This window comes from Camelus bactrianus, chromosome 20 (assembly GCF_048773025.1).
Source record: "Camelus bactrianus isolate YW-2024 breed Bactrian camel chromosome 20, ASM4877302v1, whole genome shotgun sequence".
Lineage (NCBI taxonomy): Eukaryota > Metazoa > Chordata > Mammalia > Artiodactyla > Camelidae > Camelus > Camelus bactrianus.
In genome coordinates, this window is record NC_133558.1 from 16,483,484 (window position 1) to 16,501,519 (window position 18,036).

The window sequence follows — 18,036 nt, forward strand, 5'->3', positions numbered from 1 at the left end:
GTTGAGAAATTTGCAGGGAAAAAAAAAAGCTAGACGTAATTTTTAGGTTTCCCTGCTCCTTGGAATTGCAATGGGAGCTGTATTTCAGTATTTGGTACATATTGGGGGGGAGGGTCAATGAACAGTAGGAGTTACTGCAGGGTTAGGCCTTTTTGAACTCCTAAGGCAGAATACAGTCAAAATACAAAAAGCCAAAAGTATAAAAGCTCTGTAGGAGTCCGCGGAAACAAGCCTTTACAGAAAAATAACAACTTGTGTACTATATATACACAATACTCTGTTTTCCCGGTATTTACATCTAGTAGGGGGCAGATCTTTTCCCCTCTTGTAAAGCGCCAAGAAAAAAAAAAAAAAAGCACTCCACTGTGACGGTTAGTCCGCAGCGAAGGGCAAAGGGCAGGATCCGAGGGCACTAGCCTCTGAGAGCAAAACCCCGTGACCTTCCAGGCCCCAACGCACGCTACGCCCACCGCGCAGGCGCAGGACGGAGCGGCGCCTAAACGGCCGGAGGCGAGAGGCGATTCGCCTGATTCGGCGGGCCCCGCCCCTCGACTCGCGTCAGGCCGTGACGTGGCCGTCTAGGGCCGGCGGGCGGGGTTCTAATCTCTTACAACAGCGCGCGCCAGCAGTCCAGCGGCTGTGGGGACCGGCGCCGGTCGGCTGTGGATCCCGTGCGAGCCGCCACTGCCAGAACTAGCTGCGTTCGCTACGAGGATTGCGCACTTCCATCCAGTAAGTGTGAGAGAGGTGGCCAAACGGGGCGTCCGCAGGGGCTGCTAGACGAGCCGCTTTGACTCCTGCCGGCCGGAAGTCGCGCACCCCTGACAGCTGCCGGGCCGCAGTCTGGGTGAAAGGGCTGTTGAACGGCCGCGGGAGCCGGGGCCGGGGAGCGAGGTGAGGCTCGGAGCTGCGCCATTGGTTGGGTCGGTTTTGGCGCGCCGTCCCGTCCGCGCTCCCTATTGGCTGGCGGGGGCCGTCCCGAGACGCGCGCCGTGGTTGGAGGGCCCGGGCGCACAGCGCCGGATCATGCGCCTTCTTGCTGGATCTCTGGGTCTAGGTGTCCCGAGAACGAGCTGGCCAGGTCGCGGGGAGGTTCGTGTGCCGCACGTTGTGGGAGGGCATCAGCCTAGGCATGCCTGGCTGCCTCAGTGAGCCGGAGCATCCGCCCTTTTGGCCGTGTAAGTGGCGGTGATCCATCCGAGGGGGTCCGCACACTGGGCTCGTGGGAGGAGGTCCCTGAATCCTGCATCACCCATTTGAAAAAGAATATTGGACTTGGTGACACTTTTTTCACCAGTTTATCAGGATTTCCTTGGACCCAGTCCTATGCCGGAGTTTTCAGTCTAGTTGTTTTTAAAAGCTAGAGAATAAAAAGTAAGGGTGCAAGGTTGTTGGCGGCAGTGTGATAAACAGTGAAGGATTAGACTTGACCCGTGGCCTTCAACTTTTTAAATCGTGACACGTACGAAAAGCACACCTTATATCACAATTCAGGACGCAACCCTCCAACCAAATTAGAACCTTTTACGAAGCAGTATTTATCCTTCCCGTGCCACACACTCTGCTGTATTCTCGTCTCTTCAATTCCACTCTGTTCAGTTACATTTTTCCAAACACCCGTTAAGTGATTTTGGGATCCCAGGCCCCGCGACCTGCAGTTTGAAAATCATTGCTCTGGTTCAGTTTAGTTGGTCCCGACCAGCATTTGCTTAACGTGAAATAGGGTAGAAAATAGGGTACATCGCACAATTAGATTAAATTTTGCATCCTAAATTTTTTTGCTTGCCTTTCTGTGTGCTAGGGCATAGTGTACAATGTATTAACATGTGATGGGTCATATGCCCTGAGTAAAGAAACGCATGGCCACAGAAATCAGGGAGATCTGTTTCAGAGACAGACTTGGTCCGGGAGTTTAGAGTTGGGCTTGGGGTGAGTCTGGCCCAGTGATCTGTTAACATTACATACCTCTTCATCTCCTGCTCCCTCTTTGCTTCGATCAGCGTCTCAGTTCGTAGTGGTAGTTAAACATTCCCTACACACGTAAATGCATAATCTTGATTGGATATTGAGTTATCGCTGGTTACCAGAGACACGTTTGTTGTGGCTTAAATCTGCCTTTGAAACAGCAAAGTTAGGGTGCTGTTCTTTAGGACAGATTTGGGCATACCCACATACCTGTTTTGCTTTTTCCTGGTGACCATTTTTCAGATCTTTGAAAGCCTTGTATTTAATCCAGGACATCATCATGTTTTGTAAATTTGTTGGGAACACAGATTTTCCTTTTGGAACAAGATTTTTTCCAGCCAGAATTGTGTGTTTGTGTGTATATAAAGTAGAGATAATTAAAGTCATTAGATTTAGTCACTTGTCATTGACAGGACTGAGTTTGGGTACAGTGAGAAAAGATAGTTCCATCATTTTTTTTTATTGTTATGATTTTTTTATTTTGATTTCTACAGTTGTACTTTCAACAGCAGAAAAACTAGATTTTACCTTCTGATGCAGATGATACTCTGTTTTCGAATTAACTAGTCTTCTGTTCGTCATCAGGTGTATAATGAATCCCAGTATGAAGCAGAAACAAGAAGGAATCCAAGAGAATGTCAAGGTATGTGATACAATCACTTTGATCTGTTGTAGATAGCATGTAGTTAGATGTTTTTTGACATAATTTAGTCAAATTTAACCTGGCTACAATTTCAGTAATCCTTGAATTACTCAATTTTTAGTCTGAGGACAAGTAATAATTGAGAACTGTTTAAAAATTAATTATGGTTGAATGTTAAGTTTTCTGATCCACATACACAGGATGTCTTTCCATTTATCTTGGTCGTCTTTACTTTCTTTCAACAAATGTTTTGTAGTTTTCAGAGTTTTGAGTTTTTCACTTTTTTTTTGTTAAATTCTTTCTTAAGTATTTTATTCTTTTTAATACTTTTGTAGACGGGAGCATTTCCTTAATTAAATTTTTGTTGTGCTCATTGCTACTGTATAGAAATAGTTGATTTTTGTATCTTGATCTTGTATCGTGCAACCTTGCTGAACTTAATAGTTCTAATAGTTGTTTAGTAGATTACTTAGGATTTTCTGTATACAAGATCATTATTGCTTCGTTTCTACTCCTACATTTCATGAAATGATTTTCTTAAAATCCTTTTGCGTGTATCTTCAGATTAGTGTCTGACCACAGGGACACATTTTGCATTATATTGAATATATTTCCAGGGTACATCATACTCATTACCATCTAACCTGCTTGTTCTGCCACGCTTTTTGAATCCCTGTTTTATACTGTCACTGAAAATCTTCTCCCAAATGTTTATTCTTTTAACAGTTAAGGACAGAGCTTAATTTTGGGTTTGTAATTTTGACAGGCTTTGCTCTTACTGTTCTAAATGGATTTACAACTTAGCTAGATCTTACCACACAACTTAAACTATATTCTTAGGGTTCTTGGGAGTGAGACCACATTGTCAGGAAAGTTTATCAGTTTGCAGGTTTAAATTGTATAGTATAAATAAAAGCCTTTTGTAAGTGATAGCAGATGCTTTTTGATAGGTTGTTTTGTTTACCTTGCCTTATGCAGTGTGTTCCTTACTCTATTTTTCTTTAATACTTTGCATTGATAATTTGTGGATTTGATTCTATCAGCTTCCATTCAGGATGGTGACATCTTCCCACTGTGCATTGTAGGTGTGTGTTTTTAAACTTTTTATTGCGAAAATCGTCAGATATTCAAAAGTAGAGTCAACAGTATAATCTCAGTTTACTTCTCCCATTTTCATCAGTTATCAGTATGCAGCCAGTCTTGTTTCGTCTTCATCTCCATTCACTCTTACCTCCACTGAATTATTTTGAATCAAGTCCCAGACAAATAATTATATAATTCCAGCAGATCCTAATATTTAAAGAGAAGTCTAATCTTTAGTAGCTATAGTAAAACTAACTAGGATATAAAAGGATTTGGGTTCTGTTTGATTCTGGTTCTGCCTCCAAAACTGTGACATTGGGTGAGTTATTGAGCATCTCAACCTCAGTTTACTCATTAGTAAAATGAGGGAATTGGACTGAAACTAGATCGCTAAGAGTATATTTAAGAGTTCATGGATTCCTTGCCAGTTATACATAAATTCTAAGTGTGCTCTTGTTTGTTTGTTTTTTGAGGTAGTTCACAGAATCTCAAATTGTTTTCTAAAGAGATTAAGACCCATTGATATAAAAGAACCTTTCTGGCTCAAAAGAGTTTACTATTCTAATGCATGATCTGTATTAATAAAATGATAATAACAATATTACATTTGGGGGGCTGGATGCTGTAAAGCTTACAGGTATAAAAGTTAAATATTAGAAGTTGTCCTTTTTTGTGACAGTAATGTAGCTGGCTTCTTTGGCCTTTTTTAGTAGCAAACATTTAAATAAATTCACACCTCCTACTATTAAGGTTCCAAAGCTTTATTTTCTTCTATTTGTCTGGAGACTTTTGACTAATCTATAATCTAAATTGTATCTGAAAGTTGGTGTAATATTTGTTCTCCCAGTAACTGGCATTTGTTCTTCAGTTAAATAGTGAGATAATAATCAGCAGTAGAAACTTTACCGTGGGAAAGGTGAACTCTAGTCATGTGAAGTACAGTGTGGAATCATTAACTTTCTCACGCTGCTTTGGTATCATGTTCTTGCTAACCTTGTTTGAGTATTCACCATTGTTTGCTATCCCATAGTGGCAGTATAACTAATGATTTTTTTGCAAAAATAGAGAGAGCTTTTAGAACAGGAAATATACAGGAATGTATTTACATATTACAGGGAAGGCAGTATTTTTTTCAAAACAATAGCTTGGGCATTTTAGAGTTTCAGTATACCTCAAGCACTGACATTTTCACTGTCTGCTATCGAATGGGCTTGAAGCAAAACTGCTTCTACAGTCAGGTGAAGGCTGAAGGTGGGGAGTAGGTCTTCTTACATGTGGTTTTGTGTAATGTACTTAAAAATTATATTTCAATTCATATAAATGTGTTAGGGGATATTCACAGTTTAAAGGAAGCCTGAGATAAATCCTTTTGATTAGGGGAAATAGTATTTTGCAGTATAAATAATTAACCTTTCCCTCCAATTTGCCTCTCTTGTGGGTTTCTACCAAAAATGTTATGATTTTGGTAAATTCCTAGTTTCTTTGTGGAAGATCTTTTTTAAGAGGGAATACAAATATTTCTGTTATACTGCAATTCCATCACACATGGTTTGAAGTGTTAGGAATTTTGTCATATTTTTGTTTTAACTAAACAAATGACTGTATGACCATAGCAGCAGCACCTATTGCAGTGGGAGGAGAGAAGCTACTTGTTTGTGTCTTGTCCATGTGTAGCATTATAAACTTACACAGCTGATCAAATATTAGTGTCTTTAGCGTTTCTTTTTTGTTGTTGTTAATTATAGTGGGACTAATGCAGTAATAATCCATATGGAAACTTAGTAACCAGATATTTATTATCTTGACTTTCAGAGTAGTCCTGTTCCAAGAAGAACTCTGAAGATGATTCAGCCTTCTGCGGCTGGGTCTCTTGTTGGAAGAGAAAATGAGGTAGGTATTTTTGGGCTAGAATCGGGTACAGATGATAGTACCTTTACTTTAAAAACATTTCAAAGATTTTCTTGTCAGAAATACCTAAATCAATGAAATTAATGGAAATAATATAAGAGTAACAATTTTGTATCCCCCACCGAAGTGATTTTTGTTTTAATTGTTCAATTTAGGAAGTTCTGAATTGGTATGAATACCTGTAGTAGAACTGGAATGATGTAATAAGTTATGAATTAGCCTAGAGGTCTAATGTTGATGTTTTGAGAATAAAAATTGGGCTCATTCATTTAGCCCTGTAGAAAAGGGTGTAATAACCATGAATGAGGGTTTTTAGACTTTTGCAGGTTTAAAATAGTGCCTTTCCATGGTACTGAATTATTTAAACAATAAAAATAAATTTAGCTAAGTCTTAGACCCAAGTCTAATCCAAAATAGTTGCTGCAAATAGAGTACAACTATACATTTTGGTAAAGTTTTGAGTTGTGTAATTTTTTAAAAGATCCAAAGGTATCAAAAAGATACAGATATGTGAGTGCTCTATATTCAATACACAAGTGAAAAAACCGCCCAGGTTTCTTACTCAGTAAAACAAAATAAGTGAGACTGACGTATACATTTTTATTATAGTTGGTTAAAGGCTTGCCCAAAAGAAAACATTGGAACGATCAGTTAATATCTAAGACTTCCAGCTCTGGAGTTGTTACTATCCCAGAACATAGTGAAAATAAAGATCTTGGAGGAGTCACTCAAGAAGCATTTGATCTTATGATTACAGGTATGAAAAAATGTATAATTTAAAATTTTTTAAATTATAATAAAGGTAAATATTATTTATTATACTGTTATGAATTCTGCCCACAGCCTCTTAACCTATTAGATATTTTACTTTTGTGTTCTCGATAATTTAAAATTGCTTATGGTTGTAAATATATAAAACACTAACTGGTAAGACCCAGCTATGGATGAAATATTAAAGAAAAAGACAGTGATTAATATGGCAGCTCTGATACCGGACTTACAAGACTTGGAAATAGTCTTTTCAGAAGACATATGTCTAGGAATGAATTTGAAGAAAGGAATTAGAAGATACCAAGAGAATTGAAGTAAGGGAGCCAACAGGAACAATAAAGGTAGGGAAGATGAATGAGAAGCATGTGCTGTAGTAAATACTAGTTTTTAATGGAATGCCAGTAGAAATCAAAAGAGGAAGCTAATGATGATTTGTAAGCAGTATGGAAGATGATTAATTCTGTACTACTCATGGGTCATTAGATATTATTGCTGAGGAAAAAATATGAGACCTAGACAAGTTAATCGACTTACTCAAGGTTATAGTGACATTTGGACACATTTCGAGTTGCCAGGAAGACAGTGGGGTTTTATTAGGCAAAACTGGAAAGGCTGACTGCATAGAAATAAAGAAGCTCTTCAATAATGTAAAATAAACAATAGGATTTGCGATATTTATTTCTAATTTGACTAAAATTAACAAAGATTGATGGAAGAAACATTAAAGTTAAATATGGAAACAAACAACTATACATCATATTGCTAACATAACCACATAAATGAAAAAATTAATCCATGTAACGTGAACACAGAACTCTTGACAATAGACCCTTAGGGGGACATATTATGAGGATTAAAAGAACTACAAAGAAATCTTGAATTTAATTTTTGCTGGCAGTGGTATTGGTATAGCAAGTTTGAAAAAAGTGTGTGTGTGTTTTAGGATTGAACAAATGAGTGATACGCTGATATTGCTGGGTAGATGGTATGGTGACAGGAGATACACTATGTAATGGGGAAGGAAAGGAGGAACCCTTTTGTGGAGGTGGAGTGTTGGTATAAACTGATGACTTTAAAAAAGAGCCTCTCTTAACTCTGCCAGTGAAAGAGCCCAGAAACATGTGACAAGAAGCACAGCCACGCCCGGTTCTTGGTTTGTAATCACTATTCTCTCTTAAAGCTCCCTGGAGAAGTGGCTGCTTCCAGGACTTGGGCAGGGAAACTGTAGAGTGAGCTTGGAACCTGTTGTGTTAGAAAATAAGGAAGTACTCAGAAACTGATGGATGTGTTAAAAGGACAAGGAGTCTGCTTGAAGGGATCTCCCTGGCTAAATTTAGGAAGATTTGAGCATCAAAATGAATAAGGACAAGAATGGAGTATAACACTGAAGTAAAACAGAAGACATGAATCCATACTGCTAATTTTGTTCTGATTTGGGGTAGGGAAAGTTCTTTTACAGAATAACACCAACTACCTAATGTAGAAGGAATTTCATAAATAGAAAATCACTCTTTTTCATCCACCATAGAAGTAATAGATTTAAGCAAGAAAACAGCAGAGTTAAAATTGGGTGAAAGGTTGGTAGGGAACTGGATGTTAACACAGACTCAAAAATTTTACTCTGTAAATCATTTATTTGTTACTAAAGGAAAAAAGTATCTTTCAAGGGAGAAATCATCTGCAAATTTAACATCTCCAGCATTGTGGCAGATGAGTGTGTGTTCCCCAGATGGAACATTGAGAAGGATACAGCGTACTTAACACAGGTTTCTGCCAGAATGTTTAGCTTGAATCTAATCATGAAACTGGACAAATTAAATTTAAAGACAGTGTAAAACTAACTGGCCTTAACTTTTCACAAATGCCAGTGTTAAACAAATTTAAAAAATACAAACACAGAAAGCAAATGTTGCACACATCTTTAACAACCTCGGTGAAAGTTACATGTGTATCATACTTGTGTTGAGATTCTTTTGAAGGACTGGAATCTTCACAATGTTGGGAAAAATTTTTTTAATTGATTTGGTTTCCTAACTTTAATCTTTTAAAAATGGGTATTGTGGAGTACTGGGTAAGATAGTAAATTTTTTTAAATACAAGAAATTATTGGGTTTTATAGCAGTATATAATAGTAATTTTCAAAGTTACATGTAAAATTTTAATTTATTTTAGAAAATCCATCTTCTCATTATTGGAAAGAAGTGGCAGAAAAACGGAGGAAGGCTCTCTATGAAGCACTTAAGGAAAATGAGAAAGTATGTACTGAATATAATTTGTGGCATTTTAAACATTCTGGGATTATTTTCCTTCTGCTGCTTGAGCATATTTTATTAGAGCAATATAAACTAGCTTTAACGTTGGCCTAATGAAAGTTTAATTAGGAAACTGTTACTGGAATTACACAAAAAGAAACCTGTTGTGTTGAGAGCCAAAGATAGCACCTTTGTTAGGAACTTTGTGCTAATGTATCTATCAGTTATACACTTGGAGGCACATAATTTGGTTTATAGTTTAGCAAATCTGTGGAATACTGAACTTTTTAATTTATGTCACATAGCTTCATAAAGAAATTGAACAAAAGGACAATGAAATTGCCCGCCTGAAAAAAGAGAATAAAGAATTGGCAGAAGTAGCAGAGCATGTCCAGTACATGGCCGAGGTCATAGAGGTGGGTATTTCAGCCTGCACCTGACTCAGAATCACCCCTTTTTCTAGAAAGCGTGGTCAGTAAGTGTTTGGGGTCTAGAATCGGATTTCTGGGCTGGAGTCTTAGCTCCCTGCCTGGCACCGTTAAGTTTGAGTCAAGCAGGTTATTTATCCTGCCGGGGCTTCATTTTCCTCATCTATAAAGGGGGAGTAATAGTGCCTAGTTCGTAGGCTTCTTATGAGAGTAATGAATTACGACAGAAAAATGAGGGAACTGACAAAAGTGAGAGCCCAGTAACTAGTGGATGCTATTATTTACTATTATGAAACATCGCTTTTCTTGTAGGGAGATATAAAGGAAAAATATATGGAAAATCATATTTCACAGCTGACAAATTTTCAGACCATTTTAAATTTAACTTTAATGCCAGTCTGTACTGTCATTTATAAAATTGGTAATTGGTGTGCTGAATAACTTATCTGACTTTTTAATTTTTTTATTTTTTTTAAATGCAAGGAGATTTAATTGTACAAGACATGAGCAAACAAATATGTGTATCTAACACTAATTAGTATTGGGCCATTAGAAACAGGTGCTGTCTGACTTTTAAAATTTTTAATTTGGAGGTAGTGAATGTGTTTATAAGAAGAATTAGCCTGATGAGAATTACTTTACCAGTCTTGGCTTAAAAAATATATCTTAAACTTGTTCATGTTTGCAAACAATCATCTTGTTGATGGGGAGAAAGTTTTTTGTTTCTTTTTGTTATTGGTTTTTTTCCCCTGGTTTGTTTATTTATTTATTTAGGGTCGGGGGATGTTTTTCAAATCAAAACTTTTCTTGTACTGAATTTCTGCCTTAGATTTTAGAGCTGTGACAGAATTCATATTTGAAGTTTTCATTTGGAAGCTCTGTATGAGCTCCTTCAGCTGCCATGAAAGTACTGGTCCCCAGCAGATGGGAAATTAGGAAACGTGGTCCTTCACCACACATAGTTTGAGAAGTGCTGATTCAGACTGTGTTCTGAAAGCATGTGAGTGCTTTAAAAAAAAGAAGCAAGCAAATTATTAAACACTGTGTCTTTGCAAAAAAATGCTCTAACATGGTAAAGACTTTGATATAACACTTGACTACTTACAGGTGAACTTAATTGAGAGATATTATGAAATAAAACCTCACTACAGCACTGAGGGTCAGTTACATCAGCATACTGATAATAGGCTTGGATTTTAATGTTTTTACAATTAATTATTGGTTTATTCTTTAAAAGAGACTGAGTAATGAACCTCTGGATAACTTTGAATCACCGGATAGTCAGGAATTTGAATCTGAAGAGGAAACTGGTGAGGATTTGGAAGTAGAAGACTCAGAAGTTGGTGCTTGTGCTGAAGAAGTTGTCTCTTCCTCTACAGATGCAGAACCCTGTACATGAAATTCAGTAATATTTGACTTTTGAGAAACATACTGCCAAAGTTTACCTCCACTATAGTTCTTTGTAGCAGAGCAAATAACTATATAGTGCAAACTTGGAATCGAACTTCCTTGTTTGTATCATGGGACACTATTATTGTATTAAAATACAAATACTGTGTATTTTTAATCTATGATGTTTTGTGTAAATAGCATTTTCTCAGTTGTCAGACATGACTTGTATATATGATAAATAAACTTCATTCTATTGAGCATTGTGTCTGTCTTGGGAGAATGAAGTACAGGACTGTATGTAGAAAATTCATCTATTTCTGTGCTTTTGTTTCCTTTCTATTCTCCTGCTAACGATCTTGGAAGAAACAAGGGGAAAATGAATTCCTCCCTCTATAGACTGAGATAGCTGAGGTTTTAACTCATAAACCTGGTTGTACCTCAAGCTCCCTCGATGGAATACTGATTTCCAGACCCCATGCCCAGATATTCTAAGTAGGAGTGTGAGAACCTAGTTTCTAAAGCTCCCCAAGTGAATCTGTTTAGCCACGTAAAGGCTCAGCTGGCTGGTATGATCATGCTCTTCTTGGAAGCTTAAAATGCTGGGTGGTGGTAGTCCTCTAGAGAAACAAAGGGGGAGCGGGTGAAGAGACGCAGGAATAGCTCAGGGTTCTGAAATGTTCCATTCACACATTTTACATACATGTATAGTACGAAGTATATACACTGAAGGAATATCAAGTAAGAGTGGGGTGAAATTAATGAGGATTTCCCATATGTACTATTTTGAAGGAAGAAAAGGACAAAATAAAGGGAAATTGTTTGCAAAGTGTTCAGCTTTGGGGTTAAGAACTCTGGGAATCATTCAAACAGCTTTGTATAAATTGGTGATAAAGAGCAGCATCAAGCATTAAAGGGTTATTTAGCAAGTTATTTTTATAGAACTTTAATTTTCTTATCTCAAATATTGAGATAAAGTCCCTCTTTTTTTGTGAGGATTAAAACCTTTAATTTACATTTAAAGAGCTATGTGAGGCCAGTGGCTACTCAGTGCAGCTCTGTATGTTGGAGATTTGAGTCACTGGCCCAAAGATAGAACAGGTAAATTTTGTTACGTGTTTTTTTTTTTTTTTACCATAATAAAAAATAATTTTAAAAAAGAATTAGGAATACTCTTTTCTATTCGATTAGGGGGAGGTGGAATCATCTGAGAGGCTGTTAGAAGGAGTAAGAAAGAGGAAAGCTAGTAGAAAGTATTCCTGGATAAAGCAAAAAATGGATTGCCAGGATTTGGTGGCAGGGAGCAAACACAAGAGGGAACTGAAAAGGTTTTTAAGATTTAATGTTAGATATAAAACTATTAACCCTCTAAAAGAAAATATAGGAGAAAATTTTAGTGACCTTGGATTTGGTAAAGACTTCTCAAAAAGGACACAAATCACGAATTATATTGTAAATCTGACTGTAAAAATCAAATACTTTATCCATTCATCTCTCGGCAGACATTAAGTTTGCTTTCATGTCTTGGTTATAGTAAATAGTGCTGCTATGAACATTGGAGTGCATGTTATCTTTTTGTGTGCGTGTGTGTGTGTTGCATAGACCATGTTTAATGACCATAATGCAATTAAGCTAGATGACAATAACAAATGAATTAACTAGAAAAATCCACTTGAAAATAAAAAAATCACATGTCTAAATAACTCATGTCAAAAAGGAGAAAATGATGAAAATTAGAAAATACCCAGAACTAAATAATACTGAAAATACTACATATCAAAACTTGTGAGATGCAGCTAGAATGGCACTTAAACAAAATCTGTGTAATAAAACATATTCATAAAGACTGAAAAGTTAATGAACTAAGCTTATTCCAACTTAATTAGAAACAAAATGATAGAATAAATGCAAAGGTAGTAAAAGGAAATATTGAGCAAAGTTACTAAAATTAGAAATATGTCTAATAGAGACAATCAGCAAAGTCAAAAGTAAATGCTTCAAAAAGACTAAAATAATTATCAAGTATCTGCGAAGGTTCTTAGGGAAATTATAATTATGAGGTGTATAAGATGGCACACAATGCTTATGTAACAATAGAAAGATAGTAAGAAATTGTCATGAACACCTTTATAGTAAATAGAAAACATAAATACCTGGGGAAAGTGCCAAAAGTTATTAAAAACAGAGATAATATGAAAAGTTCTATAACAAAGAAACCATCAGTTGTTTAAAATTGTCCCATATAGAAATACAGGGCCCAGAGGGTTGTACCCATGAGTTCTACCAAATGTTTAATAAACCGGTGATTCCAATATCATACAAATTCTTTCAGAGACTATGAAGAGGGAACATTTCCCTATTCATTTTATAAGGCTGGTATACCTTGATACCTAAATCTAACATCTCAGGAGATGAAGAAAAGCATCCAGTAAAATTTAACATCTACTGAATTTTTTAAAAATACTCTATTACAAGCTAAACATAAGAGAAAATTTCCTTAAACTGATAAAAGGTATCTACAATAGCGTCATAGCAACCAACATACTGAATAGTTTAAATTTTTTTTTAATTCTCTTCAAAATTAAGAACAAGTCAAAAATGCTGTGACTGCTTATATTCAGCATTATATTCTAGTCCTAACCAGTTGAGCAATACAAGAAAAAAAAGTCATAAAGATTGGAAAGGAGTAAACAAAACTATCATTATTCATAAAGTGTTAAGATTATCTATGAAGAATAGCCAAAGGAATCTGCAGATTATTCAAATTAGGATAATTTAATAAAGTCAGCTACAAAATCAATATGTATGCTGACAATTTCATTTCTATACACCAGATTAAACTTCAAAAAGTAAAATTAACAAAAATTTGCAAGAAATGAGAAAATTATACAACTGTTAAACTATATTAAATATTTAAATTAATGAATCTAAATAAGATCTAAATAAATGGAGAAATACACCTTATTCATGGATATGAAGAATCAAAACTATAAGAATAGCAATACAATACTATTTCTACTTCAGTTCCAATAGGGTTTTTCACAGAACTTAAGAAGCTGACTCTAAAATTCATGTGGAAAAACCAAAGGACACTTCTGAAAAGAAAAATCACTGTGGGGGACTTACTGTACCAGATTTTTTAAATTATTGTGAAATTACCAAATTACGGCAGTGTTCTTTTATTGTAGGCACAAATAAATTGAACAGTCCAATAGAACAAGTTAGAGAGTCCAAAGACAGACCGACAAATATCTGGAAACTTGATAGATGAGAACTGGTATTGCAGATAAGTAGGAAAAAGGAAAGTTCATTCCTTAAATCTTTCTGGGAGAATTAGTAGTCTTACAGAAAAATTGTACACTGTAATCTTGTCTTAAGTAACAGGGAGTGCATGTATCTTTTCAAATTAGAGTTTCTTTTCTGGATATGTGCCCAGGAGTGGGACTGCTGGATCATATGGTAATTCTATTTTTAGTTTATAAGGAACCTCCATACGGTTCTCCATCGTGAGAACACCAATTTACATTCCCACCAACAGTGTAGGAGGGTTCCCTTTTCTCCATAACTTCTCCAGTATTTAATATTTGTAGACTTTGTGATGATGGCCATTCTGACCTGTGTGAGGTGGTACCTCATTGTGGTTTTGATTTGCATTTCCTAATGATTAGTGATGTTGAGCATCTTTTTATGTGCCTGCTGGCCATCAGTATGTCTTCTTTGGAGAAATGTCGATTTAGGTCTAATGCTCATTTAAACATTTTTTTAAAATATTGAGCTGTATAAGCTGTTTGTATATTTTGGAAATTAATCTCTTCTTGGTCACATCGTTTGCAAATATTTTCTCCCATTCCATAGGGTGTCTTTTTGTTTTATGATTTCCTTTGCTGTGCTGAACTTAATTTTTATGAGGTTCTTTTAAGCAGTGGCACTTCTCATAAGTTTAGTCATTGCAGTAATTCTGAAAATTTATATAGAATTGTTTGACTACCTAAGAGAAAATGCTGAAGAATAATGTACCGACTTTTATTATTTATTTCAGTTTTCTAGGGTAATACAGCGGTGGAGATGGCTGCATCATGTAACTGGATTTAGAGAAATTAATTCCTATGAAAACCAATTAGGAAATACAGCACCTCTGCAAAATTCTCAGGCCATCCAGACCAGTTCTTACTGGCCAACATTTGTAAGTGATATTTTAGAGAAGTGTGGTCTTTAAGCTCCTTCATACAAGCCAAGTTATTGCAGGTGATAATTGAGAGAACATAGCAACTCCAAAACTGAACCAGGAGGTTGCTGTTTAGTTCACTTTCTGTGCTAGGCTCACATTTTTTATCAAAAAGACCAACGAGAATAGGAAGGAACTGCAGGTGTTTGGCTTTTCTCTGGTTGACAGGGTTTAAGTAGCACCAACACGCCACACTCTGGAGAAGCAGGATCTTTACTTTTGGTGCCATCTCGTAATTCTGCAACAAGTGAGCTACATCTTGCATATACTCAGCTGCAAAATTTCCAGCAGTTGGTCCTCCTGTAAAACAAACATTTGCATTTCCAGAAGTATCTGATGTATCTAGTAACTAGTGACATCTGAGGGCTCATATGTTCATATTCTTGTCACTACATATGGGACACTGGCTACTTTGAATTTATCTCTTTTTCTCCTCCCTGTCCCGTGTGCTCCTGTGAAGGTGGAGAGTGCATGCTGATCAGCAGGGAGTAATAGGAGGAGCCCTGGAAGGTCCCTGTCTGCCAAAAGCTCCTCCCTGGTTTCTTTAATCAGGCAAGTAGGGGTCAGTATTTCAAGGTGAATAAAACCTGACTGGGTTCACTTAGCAAATCTTCCTCATGGTCTCATTCCTGAGTCTCTGTCTTCAATACTTGAAAAAAGAGCAGAGCATTAGAGCAAACAAAGAGTAAACCAAAAGGCTGAGCTGCAAAGTCAGAATCTAACAGCAAGAGAGAGGTTTTTCCTGAGTTACCCATCGCTGTCCTTTCTCCTTACGCATTTCTCAGCCCTCTTTTGCAGACTTGGGACCAACCTGGTGCTTGACTCTACTTCTATCACATACCTGAACCTCAGATCTTCTTAGTTCAAATCTCCAACTCCAAGAAGGTACTAGAGAAGGCGGCATTGGTGAAGACAGCTTAGATGGTGAGGAGTAGCTGGCATAGTTGGCTGAATTCTAGCCACTGGAGTTTTGTCCCAGCTTGGATTCCTCTTACTTGCACTACCAAAGTCCCATGGTCCCAAGAATATTCTATTCAATGTAAAGTTTTAGCCAAAACCTGGGCATAAGCCTGTTCCATTGTTTTGACTAGCATAGCCAGGGCTAAATAACATCAAGTTAAGTGATGCAGATCCCTTTATCAGAGCTAACTGTACCTCACAAGGTGATTACCACTGTGCAGGGGACTGAGCCTGCCTCACGGCGGGTGCCACTGACCCCTCCTTCACATGGGAGTCCTGAGTATCTGTCATCTCTCTAATCCTATGCTGCTGGTTCTCAATCATTCTGACACTCAGGCCCCCCTGGTCCTTGAAAACAGTCACTATTTTCCCTCATGGACACGATTCTGTGAAAGATTTAGTCTGTCATACTATATCTAACTAACTTATTTTCCCATTTAAAAAATAATTAACCGACCTATGACACTAACAGCTACCAACCAGAGCTTCTGATTAGGAGATGTGTTGTTGAGGACTATCTATAAATTATTTTTTACATATCCTGAAATTTATTAGAAAAAAATGAAGCAAGTTTGGACGTGGCAATCATTTAGAGTGATGTGTGTTTAAATGGTTTACCATTTAACTTTCTAGCCAAGTATACATTAATAGTTGCTTTTCACTCATGCACCTACTGGCTTTCCTGGCGGGTGTTTTAAGAGCCTTATGTTCTTATTGATTTTTCTCAACTATTGTCTGGGTAATGCATTTTTATAAGATAAAAAATAAAATATCAAGTAGTTTTTACCCTGTAAAAGGGTTGAAATTATACCAATTCAGTGTACGTTCTTTGATTTTTTTTTTTTTGATATTGAAAACTTTGATAGGCAATTTCAGTATATGTATATATATGTATTTTTAATTAATACAAGCAGAAAAATAATTAGTAATTTATTTGATGGACACATTCTTTTAAAGTGTGAGATTGTTGAGGAGATAGTAATTATCTTTGGTGGTATAAAGACCAAAAACTAATAATTTAGGCAAAGGAAATATTATTGGGATGTTAGACTAGCGCTCTGAGAACCACTCCCTGACAGTATTGTAACAGGCAAAAAGATTTTGGAACACCTGTTTCAGCAGAGCTGGTTAAGTCAGTACCTGTAAAGGCCAACAGTCCGATTTTATAGGCAGCTTGAGCTCTCTTTTCAATGGCGAGAGATTGATCCTTCAGCATATTGCCAAGCACCACAATTTTTTCTTTGTGAAAAATGCTCTCAGCTGGAGGGATGTGTTTTTCTTCCTTCTTAGTGAAAAAGCCCTTAATGGTGACACTCCAGCATTGCTGGAGGTGGTGATACAGCCGCACAAAATGTCGATAAATCTGAGTCCAAAACTGCACATAATAAGCCTGGCTCTTAGCCATTGTGTAAAAAGGCCCAGGGCGCTTCGGTTACACCACGGGCAGTGACAGAAGTGAACAGTCAGGAACTCTGGAATGCAGCACTTAGCAACACTGCGGAATGGAGTACACGAACCAGGGGGAAGCAACGTACACCTAGATTCTTCCTTCAGCCTGGCATTGAAGGCCTTCTACAATTTGAGCTCAACCAAGCATACTTTGACTTCTCTGGTGCACACACACACAGATCTCAGCTTAAACTAGTCAAGTTTCTCCTAACACACACCAAGCTCATTCTGTCTTTGCACCTTTGGTAAGGCAATGACTTCTAGGAACTGGCCTATTCTGTGCTGACTGTTACAGCATGTACTCAACTTCTTTCCATTGATCTTTCATGCCTGTTTGGCTTGTTTGTTACGTAGAGTTTTTCTCTACATCATGGATTTCCTACATTGATCCTATTTTGGAAACAATCAAAAAAGATCTTCCGGGGGGAGAGTGTAGGTCAGTGGTAGAGCAAGTGCTTAGCATGCACAAGGTCTTAGGTTCAATCCCCAATCCCTCCATTAGAAAACAAAACAAAACTGAAAAAAAAAAAGACTTTCCATAGCTCTCACCATCACATCCACCCACTGATCTGTGTCTGTACCTGTATACTCTGACTTCCCTCCTGTTACATGGATGTCTTCTCCACTTAACACAGATTTCAACCAATCCCTCTCACTCCATTCAAGGAGACTGGTCGCAATTCTTCTCTTGCTTCATTAATTTTTCCATCTCAGCGGGGTCCTTTGCATTATCAACAAGCACGCTGTCCTTTTTCTCATCAAAAAAAAAAAAGAAAACAACGTTCTTGACCTCATCTAGCCCCTCCCCCTAGTCATTACACATTCATTTTTCTGCTCCCCTTTATATAAAAACTCTTCAAAGTGTTGCCATACTAGCCATTTCAAATATTCTTTCATTCTCCCTTGGATGCATTCCAAATTGGATTTCAACCCCACAACTCGACTGAAATTGTTTGTCAGGGA

General features: G+C 37.2%; 2 protein-coding genes across 3 annotated transcripts; one reads left to right on the forward strand and one right to left on the reverse strand.

Annotated features, from left to right (window-relative positions):
* The first annotated feature begins 575 nt into the window (after positions 1-575).
* Positions 576-10,699, forward strand: GMNN (geminin DNA replication inhibitor). Of its 2 annotated transcripts, none has more exons than XM_074348183.1 (7): positions 576-732; positions 2,551-2,608; positions 5,504-5,581; positions 6,209-6,356; positions 8,543-8,625; positions 8,928-9,038; positions 10,288-10,699. In XM_074348183.1, the coding sequence occupies exons 2-7, from the start codon at positions 2,558-2,560 to the stop codon at positions 10,447-10,449; spliced, it is 633 nt and encodes a 210-aa protein (XP_074204284.1). In that variant the 5' UTR covers positions 576-732; positions 2,551-2,557; the 3' UTR covers positions 10,450-10,699. The 2 variants fall into 2 exon arrangements, with proteins under 2 accessions (XP_074204284.1, XP_074204285.1); XM_074348184.1 differs by lacking the exon at positions 576-732 and adding an exon at positions 1,023-1,178.
* A 3,837-nt stretch (positions 10,700-14,536) lies between these two features.
* ARMH2 (armadillo like helical domain containing 2) lies at positions 14,537-17,050 on the reverse strand. Its single transcript, XM_010945776.2, has 2 exons — positions 16,765-17,050; positions 14,537-14,964 (listed from the first exon to the last, which is right to left on the reverse strand). Exons 1-2 carry the CDS (start codon positions 17,027-17,029, stop codon positions 14,537-14,539), a joined length of 693 nt encoding a protein of 230 aa, XP_010944078.1. The 5' UTR covers positions 17,030-17,050.
* Positions 17,051-18,036: the final 986 nt, after the last annotated feature.